This window comes from Falco biarmicus, chromosome 3 (assembly GCF_023638135.1).
Source record: "Falco biarmicus isolate bFalBia1 chromosome 3, bFalBia1.pri, whole genome shotgun sequence".
NCBI classification, from domain to species: Eukaryota; Metazoa; Chordata; class Aves; order Falconiformes; family Falconidae; genus Falco; species Falco biarmicus.
Window position 1 is genome coordinate 115,998,758 of NC_079290.1, and position 15,271 is coordinate 116,014,028.

The following is a 15,271-nucleotide window of genomic DNA, read 5'->3' on the forward strand; positions in this document are numbered from 1 at the left end:
AATTCAGGCCATAGTATTCCAGGTGATCTTCAGTGTCTAATCCTCATCACCATCAGAGTAAAGAAAATATTAAATGTTGACTTCTCTATACTAACATCAACCTAGATTATCTGTCAATTTAACAAGATTATACTCATTCTGTACCAAGAAACTTGGAGGTTTTATTTCAATTTTTTTCTAAAACCAGTCTAAAAATCTTTATTCCTAAATAATGCCAACCTTCCAACAATTAGGGCCAATTTTCAGTTCTCACTACCAAATCAAGTTAGCGTTATCCACTTGAAGTACATAAAGTACATGAAGAACATGTATGATTATGTTCTTGAGTACATCTGTTTCACTGAATTCCAGGTTTTCACTTGTATGGATTGGGACCAAACAGAAAAAAGTGCACCACCACACACGGCAAGGGAAGCTGGTATTTTTCATTTGTATTTTGCTTGTGTTACACTGACTGAGAACTAGCTCTGAAGAGCCTGGCTTTCATTTACCACCAGGGAAAGCACCCTGGCAAACACAGTGTTTAACTTGACTGTGACCCATGGCCAACACTTGCTATGCTAAAGACACCACCAAGTAGTCTGAAAAACTAGCAGCTGCCATAAAGGATTTATCAAAGCAAGAAAAAAACTAAAGATATCCAGTTGCCTTGAACAAAGTTGTGTTACCCTCCACAAACTGACTGCAATTAAAAAAACTTATGTGGCAAAACAGACCTTGTTAATTTTAAGATGTGGCACAGAGAAACATCGGGGCATACATACACCATAGCACTCACCCTACAGTATTTTATGAAAACCAAACAGGGCTACTTTTTAAAGAAACCCAAGTAAGAAAGGGTCAAATAAGAATGAAAGTTACAAGGCAGTAAAACAAGTAAGTATGCTCACGGAGAAGTCAACCTGGTTTATCATAAGTAAAACTTACTGGCAACTCCTAATGCCAAGTAGCTCAGCCCAAGCAAGAGTGCCAGCTACTTAGTGGGGGGAAAAAAAAAAGAAAAAAAAAAATCTACTTATCCCACTGTCTGGAAGACTGAGCTTAGTTGATCCAGCCAGTGCGGAAACCACCTCCTCCCTTTCTCTTCCCCTGAAGCAGTGATTTCATTCAAATGAGATTGTTTTTCCCAAAAAAACAGGAGAGTATATGTAATCATACATCTATTTAAGTGGCTAAACAAGCTAAGGGAAGAAAAAAGAAATCCACTTAAATTGTGAAATGTTTGCCTTTACAGCTGCATAAAAATTAACTTGACTCCTCACACAAGAACCTGCCTGTATTTACTTTATCGAGGTAGTCCTGATGTTTACTGAAAGACTAATAAGAATAACAGACAAGCAAAGAAACTTAAAGGACACAAAGCCCTTATTATATAGTATAGATCTCACAGACTCAAGAATAAAAAAGAATGCTAGAAAATTTTGGACCCAAAGGCCTGCAAAAATTGTTTCAAACAGCAACCAGTTAGAAGGAGCACACTACTATTTTCCCAAACTGGATCAAATGACTGCAGAAATAATAGTAAAAGTCAAAGTGCATCTGATGAGAAATATAATACAGTTCTGTCTCTGCCTACATAAATAAAACAAAAGGGCAGAACATTGGAAGACCATTTCCTGATTTATCCAAAACTATCAAGGGAATCTCTCCCAGGTTTGGCATATCGGAACTGGAAAAAACAAAGTTTGGATGAAGAAGGGAAAAATGCATTTTAGAAGTATCTATTCAAAGTTATGAATTCCCTTCAAAGTTAACTACTGGAGCTATTTGATTATACCACAAAGAAAGTCCCTGCTCCCCTGTATAAGATACCTGCAATCTGCAAAGTCTAGAAGACTAATGTTCCAACAAACAGATGGGGGGGGAAAATCAGAAGGTGTGTTCAAATTTTGACTACACAATCTTGAAATATATCTCAGTTCTCACAAAAAAAAAATCTGCTGGGAAAACTACATGATGCAAACTACATGATGCATACCCATTACTCCAAAACAGCAGATAACAATCACTCTTGCATGTTGCATGAACAGTAAGACCATTAAAAAAAAAAAAAAAAAAAGAAGAGTAAATTAATAATAATCCTACATGGATTACTGTTTTGAGAGGAAACTGTTTAAGGTAAACAAACTGATCCAAGTGAAAAACATGCAGCAATGCAAAACTCCTGAGATGAAAGAATACAGAAAGCAGTGGTTTAATGTTCCACACATGAATACTGAAAATGGTCTGGTAGTATCAGCCTAAATCCTTGCAGTGTCTGCTCAGACCTTTATCTTGCCAAGCTGAATAAACAGAATTCCATCCTGTTTACTGAGCAGTGTTTTCAGATAAGATGTAAAGAATTACATCCATGAAAGGACTATAGCAGTATTGATATAACACCGGGCAAACGCCTCCTCTGCATGGTGCCACTATACCGATTGGTTTGTATTTCTGTTCAGGCTGTAGATGGATGAGCTTCAGGGGTGTTATACGTAATCACTCTGCAAGTCAAAGCATATCTTCAAGGGTCCCCAATGTCTCAAAAGAAAAAAATGAAGCATCATTCAAAAGAAGACAACAGGGGACAAGGTAGCAAGTTGCAGAGACCAGGACTGGAAAAGCGTTGCCTGCAATACACAGTGTTCAGCTCATTCTCACCCCTTCAGGTTTGTTAGTTTGAGAAGGGAGTTGGTTTGTGGTTTTATGGGAGGAGCGGGTCAGAGAGCAAGCTAGAGTCAAGCCCTGAACTCCAATGCTAACTAAATCTGGTTCAACCAGGTTTAATCTGAGGGATGACAAGACAAGGAGGACACTTCTGCTTGTCATTTCACCTTTCCTCTCACCTCTCCAAACAGTGGATAGCCAGTGCCCCAACTTACATGTGAAAGCTTTTGTTTCTGTGTGGTGGGTGTCCTCGTGCCACTAGGCAGACCAAAACTTAACAGGACATTTCAACACACACAAGTGGCACATTATAATAAATGAGTCTGGTATTGCTGACAGCCTCAAGATGTTCCCTGCCACAATAAGCAAAAGACAGGGAAGGTCAGGACTAGGGGGAAGAAAAAAAAAACAAACAAAACAAAAACACCACAGAAAGACAATTTCATCCTGGAAAAGATTCAGAATACCAGAAGGACCTTCACGCCATGTTTCAATATAGATCAAACATTTTATTGCTGATACTGGAAACCTACAGTTAGGGGCAGCAGCAGGCACTGCTTGTGACATACATAACTTAAAACACTCACTTTCATTTTCTTAATAGCACTGAAACTAAGCAGGTAAATCTTACTCTAACCTTAAAACTGAAATACTGTCTACAGGTACTTACACATGCTGCTTGGAGATAATTTTCTTTCCAATTCATCTATTCTGGTAAGTATAAAAAAAAAAAAAAAGAGTACTGACAAAAAGATGCTAAAATAGAAAATGTAAAGAACAGAACTAGAAGGACAGGCAAACTAACAAAGCTGAACAAAATCTTAGCCTATTATTCAAACACATCAACAGCTATGCCAGCACAGACCCAACAACAACATTGGACAACGCCTTCCAGCATGTCTGTTCCCTTCTCCCACCAGACATACCAATGAGCTTCAAGCAATGAATGCTTCATAAACATTGCAAAGACATCTGCTTGCTTTAATAATCAGCCAGCGAGAGCTGCTATCACCACATCCATGTGAAAGATGAATGAAAAAGGCCTGGAAACCACCTACTACACACACCTTGCCTAACAGGATGTCACTAGCCCACAGCCATGCAGACAGATCCACATCCAAGAATTGTGATGGGTTGGGACCACCTCATGAAGGGGAAAAAAAAATCCACACAAAAGAGGATAGAATAAAGAAGAATTTAACTGCTTCCCCAACATAGTACTGCTAGGCTCAAAGACTACTTCTGTCTTGACCTCATCTTTATATTAGAATTCACATTTGGCAAAGCTGTTCAATATCTAACATACCATTACAGTTCCTTCCATTCCAAGTGCTCATTACAGCTGACATTTGTCATGCTTATGAACCAATTCTCCCTCTCTTTTAAAAGCTTTTCTTAATAGATAAAAAAAACCTGTTCCACTTTTGAAGGTCCATGTCAACATCTTAAAAGAAAGAGGAACAAAGGCAGCTGGTTTCTTCAGTGTCAGGGCACAGGGTCTCGTGTATTCCAGCATAGCTTTTTAACAAAGCTCACATGTATTTTGAAACCTATCCTGCTCATTTACGCTAACATAAGTTGAAAAGTCACTAAAGACTCACTCTAAGAACAGAGTAAGCTTGTAGCAACCGTTAAGATTTATTAACACTATTAAATGTCTCCAACAAGCAAGCTAACTCCTGCAATTCTTTCACAATGTTAAGATTCTAAATAAAACATCTAACATCATTCTCATCACCTCAAACATCAGCGGTTTGGCACCTTGTACAACTATTACTCCAAATTCACTTTTGTTCCTCGTGTTGCGTGTTGCCAGTAGATGAGCCTATAGCATCACAGACAGTGCAAAAGGGCACCACCTCTGCATCATGCCTTTTCTATGTAATCCTGTTTTCTGTTACCATTACTAACTAAACTCCACCATAAGTTTCCCCAGTACCTTTTCAAATGCTTTTGAACTCGGAAGGTAACTTTTTTCACAATGGAAGTGACAAGATAAGCAAATCCCTCATTATGTGCTACCTAAAAATAAGAAAATATCTTTCAGGAGAAGAGTGTACATTCATTTCCAAACTGAAGACAGCTGACCTCAGGAAGCTCCAAATCAAGCTTACAGCACCTGCATCACAGTCTTACCTTCATATGAACCGCAATGATTAGTGTAAACCTTTATTTGACCTTTATGAGGGAACTTTAAAAAGCTTGGTAACACTGTATCAAGTCAGAAAAACTCTCAAATCACAGCCACAGCACATTCCCCAATTTTACTTTTGTACAACAATATAGGTAATCACTGCTACCCTAAATAGCTAGTCCTTTAAGAAAAACATAGAAAAAATAGAAAACAAAAAGCATAAGGCCAGTGCTCATACCTGGAATTCATCGCAAAAAGCCTAAGCCGATTAATCTATATTTTTATAAGCTGATTGACATCCACCACACCCAGGGAAAAAACAACCTTAGTTACCCCTGCCTCCTAACAAGCTATACCATCTTCGCCCAATGTGTCATCAATCCAACTTCCACATCAGCTGAAATTCCGGTAAACTCAAAAAGCTCAAGAAAATTAACTGAACACCCTGCATTTACTTGAGATGTGGCTATTAAACCAAGGAAAGGAATGCTTACCAGCCCATTCAAGTAGCCTCTTCAGTCATTACCTTTCTGTTAGGCCACCACTGTGTTAAGACATTTGACTGTAATAGCAACTGCCCATTTTAGGATGATGCTATTTTTAGCCCTGTGATGCTATTCCTAACAAAATAATTAGTAGACTTGTCTTGTATACTTTCCTGCAACAAATGCTTACTGCTACCCAATTGTCACTGTAAAGCTTTTGGAAACAGTTATGGGATATTCATGATATATTAAAGTGACATCACAATTCAGTAGAAATTAATTAAGCACTTCAGTTCTTTGGAGAAAAGAAATTATCCCATGTTCATCCTTTGGGAGAATCAGATGAAGAATCAGAATCAAAACCTGCATTAAATACTAACCACCGTTTTCTTCAGTGAAGAAATTAGCTTAACAATATGAATACAAAAACTTGGGATTATTGTGGACAGCCACACACATGACCACCTCCTAGCCTGACACAGGAAAATTAAATTATTCATTAACAGCAGAATCTGGCATTTCTTCCCTGCCATCCCTCTCACCTCAGTGGCAATACCTTTAACAAAGTGATCCAGCTGTAACAAATCTTGCCAAGATAAAAGAGCCAAACTGACTAAAATTTGCTGTTTATCAGCTTGACGCATTCTTGCAATATTCTAGAAGGAAACTGTAAGCAGGCGATTAAATATACAGCACAAAGGATTTCTTTTGCAGTGCTTGAAACTTGCCTTTGGGTACCTAGCATATAAGCTTGGAATTGGCATTGTATATGACAATGATTCTCTTGCCCCACACATTAAATCTGTTAAAGTACACTGCGTGCTTTGGCTACAGCCCGAGACACCTATTTCCAACACCAGAACCACCCCCAAATAACGAAATAAAAATTGTAGGAAAGAACTGCAAGCCTTGTCACTGGGGCTCAGAAGACCAAGTAAAATTTATCTTTGGCATTTAAGAATTCTTCAAATAAACCTCTATGCATGAATCACTTCTGCGGGACAGAAAAACAAATAACTGTTTATGGTATTTTATAACCCAACTTACAGACCTAAGATGAGCAATGAGTTCGACATTAGCAGAGAGGAATGATGAAGAGCTGCTTCAACTTCACCCTGTGCACTGCTCCTTCTCCAGCCCATGTGAGATGCCTAAATGACTTTCCCGTCAAAATGCTAGCCCAAAAGCAATAATCTGGGAGCTTCAGAATTCTCATACGATAAGGAATACAGCTAAAACCCAACTGCCTCCAAATCAGGATGTAAACAGCAACATCCACAGAAGAACGTGCCAATGAACAAAGAAATTGCTCAAATTATCAAAACTCACTGAGACTGCGCTGCAGTTCTGAACCTGTTTCCCCCTGCTAACAGCATATTCCAAAGCTCTAGCAAGGAAAAACATTTATCTTAGACTGAAACCAGCGTTGGAGTTTTTATTTTAGAGCAGCTAGAGAATAAAGGTTTCGAGGAAGGCCTGCCCTCTGTTGCTTCTGGTTGCAATACAAGCAATGTCCAACTCTGTTACTAAAAGGCACCTACATGACTGCATTCTGTGTCCCTTGGGAGATGGTATCCACATTCTTCAGCTGCAGACCAGAGCTTCCTCCTTCGGGAAGTTTTGCCTTATCTCATCAAGCTCCAGTACAGCATGTCTCAGTAGGGTGGCTAACACATCACTTCGGAAGGCTACAGAAATACACTTATGCTTGCTTTGATTTTATTTTTAGACAGAATCACGTAAAGAACTATTTCCTTCATTTAAGAAAAGCAGCTCTCCAAAATACAGATCATCAAACTCTAGCCAAAATTGTAAGGCGTTAACAGAGCCAAAAAACTCTGAAGCCGATCCAGTAGCACTGGCTGATCTCATTAGCTCTTCTCATGAAAATACACAGATATGACTTCACTCCTGGATTACACTCCTATATTTAGTTTATACCTAATATGGACATTCAGTGTACAGAACTAAGTCATTTCCTTTCCTCTTGTAAAGTTCCTTGCCCTTTGTCTAGCCAACAATACAAGGAATAAGTCTGAACTCTCAGAGAACTCCCGCACACAAAGACATTTATAATCAATAGCAGTTTAGCTTATGTTTTTCACTTCAGCATAAACAAACACAGCATTCAGAGCCCTAAAAATCAGACTGTCCCACAAATGCCTGTTTGACCTGAATTAAAAAAAAACACCTCAAAACAAGTTTAAAAACAGCAACTATTATCTTTTCTAGGAAAAAAATATTCTACACAGAGGACTTAAAGCTCTTGAAGTCAAAGCTCTATTTAAACTTGTTTTAAGGCAACATAATGATTTGGGGGCTGGGTTTTTTAACTGTTCAAATGTTCACTAATTCTTAATACAAAAAAACAAGCAGAGTCAGTACCCAAAGAGTGAAACTATATAATCTCAAAGTGAAGAATATGCAAGAAAAGAATAAAAACAAAACAAAAACCATCAACAACAACTTGATTAGCACTAAGTTGTTTGTTAACAGTTTATTTACAAAGAACTTTGAAGATAAAAATCGAATTAGATGGATAGAAGTACAGGTGTAAAATATTCTTCCATGGACAGTCAACTTGCAAGCAACCACCACTTTAGTTAAAGTTTGTTGTCTTAGACGAAGTTGTAGATACTTATGAGCACACAAAACCACCTCACTTTCTCCCACTGTCCAGTGAGGTTTTGTAGAATTGCCCTGCTCAGTTGATTATCAGCTGCAGTGCAAAAGAGAGCATCTATCAAAAAAAAAAATTAAAAAAGACAACAAATCCAATTACTGTCAAGTACAGTTATCCAGTCTCAAAAGTTCTTGTGGATTCTTAAGTGGCATGTCCAGCCCAGCCAGAACTCAGAATTGATGTATGCAACATTACAAAAGTGCATAGACCTTGTGTTAGTCACATCACAGTAAATGTCTCATTTAAAAGATAATCTGAACATGCCTACACTGGTGAGAAAACAGCAGCAGCCCAGGGCTTTCTTTGTCCCTTTTAACTAGCATATACTTTTAAAACTCAAACTTGCAACCTCAGAGTACAAAAGTCATTTTCCAAAGTACACAGATTACTATTTAGCTAGAAGTTCAATGAATTCCCCTACTAGATTCTTCCAAACACAGATTTTGTAGGGGACGACACCCCTTCAAAAACCCAAAAGTTCAGCTACTGAACCAACTACTTCTCTGCTCACCCTACTCACATTAAGAGACAGACAGTAATACTCCTCAAATAAAGAACTCTCTTTCCCCACTGTTTCCTTCCACAAGATGAGGTTAGGATAACCAGTGAAAGACTAGACAGCGACACTGAGTCACTTCAGGCTGTGAGGGCAACGATTACTAACTTCTTATGATGCTAATACTGTCACAGTGCTGCCCACTGAAAGATTATCAGACCCTCCCACGCACCTCCCAACCGTGGTACTGAGTTTACATCAATATTCCTCGTATCTACATGTTACTTCTCAGCAATCAACTATCTTTATGTACAGACATAAAGATATGTATGTATTCTCATTCTCTTCAAATACTTTCACAAGAACTTTGATGTTAAGTATGCTCTTCCCTGCTTCTGTGATTCCCTCACTGCACATGCACACAATCACAGACTGATGTACAAAAGCATCAGCAACGAGACTCAGACTGCTCAGACCCTTGATGTGCATCTACCCTGACTTTTGATCAGTTCCAGGCCCTGAAGTTTGTCCCACAACATGTGCTCTGATACACAGGCTTCTCTTTCCCCTTCAAGCCTCCAATGCACAGCCTGAGACATCTCCCATCTGGGAAAACTGAGGACAGATTTGTCTTTTATAGCAGTATCTGTGCTTGAAGAACACACCTATGGCATACAGCACTTGTATGCACCTCTGAGCAAATGACTCGGAAGCACCACTGCAGACGGCCATACAATCCCAGCCGGTAGATCAGCAGGCTATGAAGGGCAACGAGTTGAAATTCAGGAACTCTGCCAGTTCTCAGACCACTTTGTGGGGAAAGGAGGAAAACTGTTAGACAAGTTAAACAAGTGTCAGACATATTTCAACTACAAAGTAGAACACGAGTTCTCTTGATCGCCTAACTGAGCTGTCTAGATGTTAATCATTGGAAAGGGGAGGATAGATGCCAGTAAATAAAACCACTACTCTTGAAGTGTAGTCAGAGACAATTTTTGACTCAAGAAAAGCTAACTCATCTGTATAATCCCTTTGAAAATGATTGCTAGTTTTTAGCTTACTTTCCAATGTTTTGCACTTGAGACCATCTCTGTATTTTTAAACAGTATTGTACCAAGTGCACCAGTTGCTGTATTAGCAATCAGATTCAAATCAAAAAGCCAAGCATATTTCTGGCTATGAGAACTTTCCCAACCAGAATTTAAAGGAATATGGTTTGCGGGCCAAAGAAGGAAGAGGCCCGATTTGTAACAACTAAGCACAGGATATATAAGACGACCGTTACTTCTCAAGTTTATAAAGGGATCCTTTATAATACTCCAGTATTTGCTCACAAGAAATAAGCCACGCATGAAATTTTGCTGTCTAACCTAAATCATATCAAAGGTGGACTGAGAAAGTTCTCAGGTGTAGAGGTTAGTGCATCAAAACCTCCAAATGATGATCTGGTATGTAAGGAGGAGAGTTATCTAACAAGATTATCAAGTAACAAGCCTGCCCCCAACAAGACTGTCTCTGAGAAGCAATGTTGCATGTCTCTAGTCCTGATATTTCCTTATAGTGATGTTCCTTTTATTTTTGCAGCAATATTGCAGGTGTGTGTGTGTGTGTCCCCAAAAAAAACCAACACCAACCAACACCAATGGCAACAAACAAGATCAAGATCATGGAAATGTTTGTTATAAACCAATGTACAGCAGCTATACTACTCCAGAACGACACATGAGACCTTACATAAGGATAAGCACAGGCAATGAGCAACTGCAAGACAAAGGCAGACCTGAACGCATGCAGTTCAGACAAATCACACTCCTCTCACCCAGCCCTGAGCTAGTACCACGTCTGCTGCTAGTGATGCAGACATTCATCTCCTTCCTGCCACAGGCTACAATACTTAACTGAAGAAAACAGATCTGGATCCTGGAAGACATACAGTTCACCTGCCAGATTTGTTTAATTCAGAGATACAAAAATGTAGACAAGCTTCTGTTACAACTGTTGGGAGCAGCTTAGCGTAGGGTATTTATTAAATGTGAAATCACAGCTTTTTTTCTACTGACAGTACAATTCACAGGTAAACAGATAGCAGATACTATCTGATTCTCAAAACAGGTGCCCAATTTCGCAATGACGTCTTATTTCAAAGCTTCCAGAAATCCAAGGTTTAATTAATTTGCAAGTATACACATGTTACACAGTCGAAGAAGAGAGCAGCACCTTCCTTAACGGTTACCTACATCTACTATAACCCACCTCATGCCAGCAGATACAGGACTAAGAATTTCTTGTTTGTTGAGTTTGTTGTTTTTTCCTTTAACACCAAACTTCTTGATCATCCATGTCTTCACCTTGCTATTACAAGAAGAATGCAATCACCAGCTGCCCTCTCGAACATCGAGGGCTGAGCTCTGAGCAGCTTCCATCCCCGTCTCCTCTGCACACTGCCTTCAAGAAATGGCACAAGTAGTTTTGTAAGCTCTGCCCTGTGTTTTCCACAGATGAGTGGTTCTATTTGACCAAGTCAGTCCACCATGCTTTTTATTTATAATAAAAATCCACACACGATCAACTAAATTGCAGCTATTACAAGTGGCCTATACGAGTTGCATTCAGATCACAATGCTCGGGTTTCTGCCTGTGTTTTCATTACAACAGAGTCTTCACTACTCTAAAACGCCACTAGGGCATAAAAAAAATACTCTTGTTAGACAATGGAAGCGGGCCTCCCTCATTAATAAAACATGTGAACATACGAGGAAACTAAATGAAATCAGATACATCACTACTTTCTCCTAATCAGCTCTGAAAGACTTGAAAAATATTTACAGTTAGTTTAAAAGAGACCGCAGGCAGCCCACCAGCGCTGTAATGAAAAAGCTGCTGAAGCCACCCATTATGTGAGACCAAGAAATAGATTATTCACCTCAGTTTCAGCACTGTAACCCATTTTCTTACCTAAGCATCCTAGATCTGCACATGTGCTGTCACAGACTATGACAAGTTACAGCAGACTGATACACTGTCTCCTTGGATAAATCAAACCAATTTGCTGGTGACAAAAAGCCCTATATAGTTATTCATAACTGGAACCTAACCGCGTGTGCACTCCTCCCCACGCTGTGCCCATCCTATTTTGTTACTGATCACAATTTAGTAAGATTCAAACCCAACATTTTGGGCAGGAAGCCAAAGGGTTTCTCCTGCTTCACAAGTTTTTCTCAAGCTTTAATCCATACCTTTGTTTCATCTTAGTCTGGCTGCTACAATCCTTTGTACACAGGTCATACAGTTACCGCCCTTCAGCCGCGGGCATTTGGCAGAGATTTCTTTTTTGGTCAAGAAGTCTTTCCACTACCTCTGCCTTAAGAGCTTCGGTGACTAACAGTGCACACGTAGAACCAAGACCCCAAATACTGTTTGAAAAGTGATCAGCTACATTGCAAAATACTCTTAACATTCACTCAATAACTTCAGTCTTGTTCTAGATTGCACCCATAACCAGGCGAAAACCGTGCAACACAAAAGCAGGCACTAAGCTTCCCATTTATAGGGCTGGAGGGGGACCTAAATCAAAATCTAATGCTCTTTTAGCCAGACACTATTAGTTATATTGAATAACCATAAACATTCTGCTTGCATTTTATGAAGTGACCATCTTAATGACGCAGGACAAGACTTCTATTAGCTTTACAAAAACACTGTTCCGATTATACTTAACAGCTTCAATAAACTGTGGGACAGGCAGCAGCACCCAGATAAAACAACTATTTTGGTCTGTCTGCCAGGGTGGAGGGTGTTCTTCTTCCACAGGATTTTCCAGGGAAATAACTTTTACTTGAAGATCATGAAGTCAGACAAGAATAACTTCTTTTGTAACCTGAACTTTATCCTAAAGGCAGACAGTATAGAGCTTGCAGCAGCTATTTGTAACACTGGGAAAAGGCTTCCTGGAGGGAGATACTACTGACTGATTAATCCCGAATATAGCCTCTTAAATCCATGCCAATAAAGAAGTTTCAACTGAGAGGGATGGAAAAATTCCCTGCTGTTCCCCTTTCATAGTCTCACATCTTTGCTGGTCCAACACTGATTTAATCACAACCAATACATCTTTCTCACAACTAATTTTACACCTTCTTCCACACTACACCTCATACATGAAATATCCTCACTAGGCTTATTATTCCCCCTGCTCCCAAATCTTTCTGCCATCAATCACTGCTCTCATTTGTTTAAAAATGAGAAAAATCAGCCAATGAACTTTAGGACAGAGGAAGATGAGTTGTCATGTTATATTAAAGAAGTACTGCTATAAATAATTCAAAGTAATCTGTAGTTTAATTGCTGTACTACTAAGTTCTAACCTCTACAGGAAGAACCTAAATATTCTGACTAAAATCAGGTCTGGAATCCTCCACTGCAATGCTTTCCCTGGGTCCCGTTACTGCCCCTCAATACTACTAAAAAGTCTGAAAGGAGAAGTCGTCCAGTGTCATTTAGAGTATTGTTTAAGAAATAAAATCTATAGCTAATATCTTATCTTTAAAGCTCTACGTAGCCTGCTAGAAATTTTCATGTTTGTCATTGTGGCTTTCGCACTAAGCAAGTCCCAAGATCTCAAATGAAGGCTTTTGTTATTTTCTCACTGCAACCGAAAGAAACTTCATCTGAAGAATTAAAACACTTCTTTCCTACGGAGGCTTTCTTCAAAGTTAAATTTGAGCACAGAAAGAAAAGATCAACACCGTTTACTCTCTGCACTTCTGATATGAAGTAAAAGTAAGATGCTGCATCACCAGAGCCCTGGAGGATGCAAAATATTGCATCATACTGCAATATGCGAATGCAAAACATGTGGAGATACCATATGGTACCTTTGCCAGATAAGGGCCAGACAACACACGCTCATTCTTCTAGTTCGGCAGAAAAAGCGGCGACGCGTTTACATGTTTGGTGCCTGACACAAAAGTAAGGACTCCTGCGTGAAAATTTAACTCGGATTTTTTATTACCTCGACGCCCAACTCGGGCAGACAATGCAGAGCGCTGCACGGCAGGGGTGATGGATGGTGGTGCACCCAGCAAGTTACTCCTCTCTCCTACGGGTGCCCACACCCTTGCTCCGCGCCAGCTGCACCATTTGCTCTGGGGAAAAGAATTTTCCAGCAAACGCGGGGCCACTTTCCAGAAGGGACTTCTCTGCCGTTCGCCTTATCTCGGCCCTCCCCGCCCCGCCGAAGGGCCCTTTTGTGCGCGGTAGCCCCGCTCCGCCGGGGCGTCGCCGCCAGCCGGGCTCGCACCGCCCTGAGAGGAGCCCCGCGCCGCCGGGGGGCTGCGGGGCGGGGGGGGAACGGCACGGATTCCGTGCCGTTCCCCCCCCCTGCCCCGCAGCCCCCCGGCGGCGCGGGGCTCCCCTCAGGGCGGCAGCCGATCGCTGAGGGAACATGGAGCCCCCGCGGGCGGGAAAGCGGTGAGGGGAGGGGGGGGGGGGGGGGGGGGGAGGGGGCAACGGTCGGAGCGCGGGCGCTGAGGGGAGCGGCGCCCAGACGGGACGGGAGCGGCCGGGACCCTCCCGCCTTACCTTCACAAACAGCTCAATAACCGGTTCCTTATCACCTTCCTTCAGCCCGTTGACCGGCACGGACAACGCCATGCTTCAGCCTCCGCCCGCCTTTCGCCTGGCCAGCCGGGACGGCGACGCCGCTCCGCTCGCCTCACCCGCCCTGCGCGCGACTGCGGCCCGCCCCGCCCCAGCGGCCCAGGCGCCCGCCGGGACCCGCGCTGAGGGGCGGGGCAGGACCGGGGGGCGGGGCCGGCGCTGAGGGGCCGCCGTTGCCATGGCGGGACGGCGGGGTGTGTGTGAGGCGGTGAGGGGGGGGGGGGGGGGGGATGTCACGCCGCCGGGACCCCCCCGGGGCGAGGGGCCCGATCACCCACCGTCTGGGAGCGGCCTGCTGGGGGCCCGGCCCCGGTGGAGACCACAGGCCTGTGGGCGCTGCTAGGCCCAGGGAGGGGGCCCGGGGGTCGCTTCCCCCCCCCCCCCCCCCCCCCCCCCGCCCACCTCGGCCGCCATCGCCTCGGCCGCGGGGCCTGCAGCCCGCCTCGCCTGAGGGGAACGGCGGCCAGAGCAGAAACTTTCCCCTCACGGCCACAGCGCCGGCTTCTGCGCCAGCCCGGCCAGAAATACCGTCAATCCTGACTGAGGGGGGGAAAATAAATCTATTTCAAGAGGCAGGGAGGAGTGTTTCCAGCCTAGTTTCTCCCTCGCTATTAAGGTCAGCGACTGAGGAGCCGGACAGAAAAATGCACAAGGAGAATTGGGCAAAACATCGGAAGGAAATGAAACGGTTTTGCCCTTTTTCCAGTCTTTTCACCAAAATAGCACCACAGCCTGCGATCACATTTTCCCCATGCGCCTTCACGTCCAAGCCGTTGTGAACAGAGTGGCTTTTATCCTCCGGCAGCAGCTGCCCTCCCCCCCAGTCCTTCCTTTTTTTGGGAGCTCAGACTCTTTTTATTTTTAATAGTCTGAGCTGAGCTGCACCTGAACGTCTCGGCTGAGCTGTTCCCAGGGTAGGATGCGCTGGGGCTGTGGGATACCCTGGGGTGGCACTGAAGGACTTGGAGACGCAGCTCTCCGCCTGCGCCGCTTTAATGCTGTCTGTGACCTGGCGCTGGAACCAACCGCCCTGTAATTTGTACCCAAATGCCTCCATGCAGCCAGAAATGGCTCCGGATGAAATGGTTACCGACAGAGTATTCACCTCATATCTCTCCAGGCATTTTACTACCCTCAGTTCTGCATAACCGGATGTCTTTAAGCAAATT

At 42.5% G+C, this 15,271-nt stretch overlaps 1 protein-coding gene across 2 annotated transcripts in view; it reads right to left on the reverse strand.

The window, feature by feature from the left end:
- CLIC4 (chloride intracellular channel 4) overlaps nucleotides 1–14,187 on the reverse strand; it is a 33,149-nt gene extending 18,962 nt beyond the window's left edge. Inside the window, exon 1 of one of the 2 annotated variants that reach the window (XM_056331873.1) lies at nucleotides 14,025–14,187. In XM_056331873.1, coding sequence (XP_056187848.1) covers nucleotides 14,025–14,096 — 72 coding nt within the window. In that variant the 5' untranslated portion in view covers nucleotides 14,097–14,187. Of the gene's footprint in view, nucleotides 1–10,697; nucleotides 10,850–14,024 lie in introns of those variants that run through there. The other variant, XM_056331874.1, reaches the window with a different exon arrangement.
- Between the last annotated feature and the right edge of the window lie 1,084 nt (nucleotides 14,188–15,271).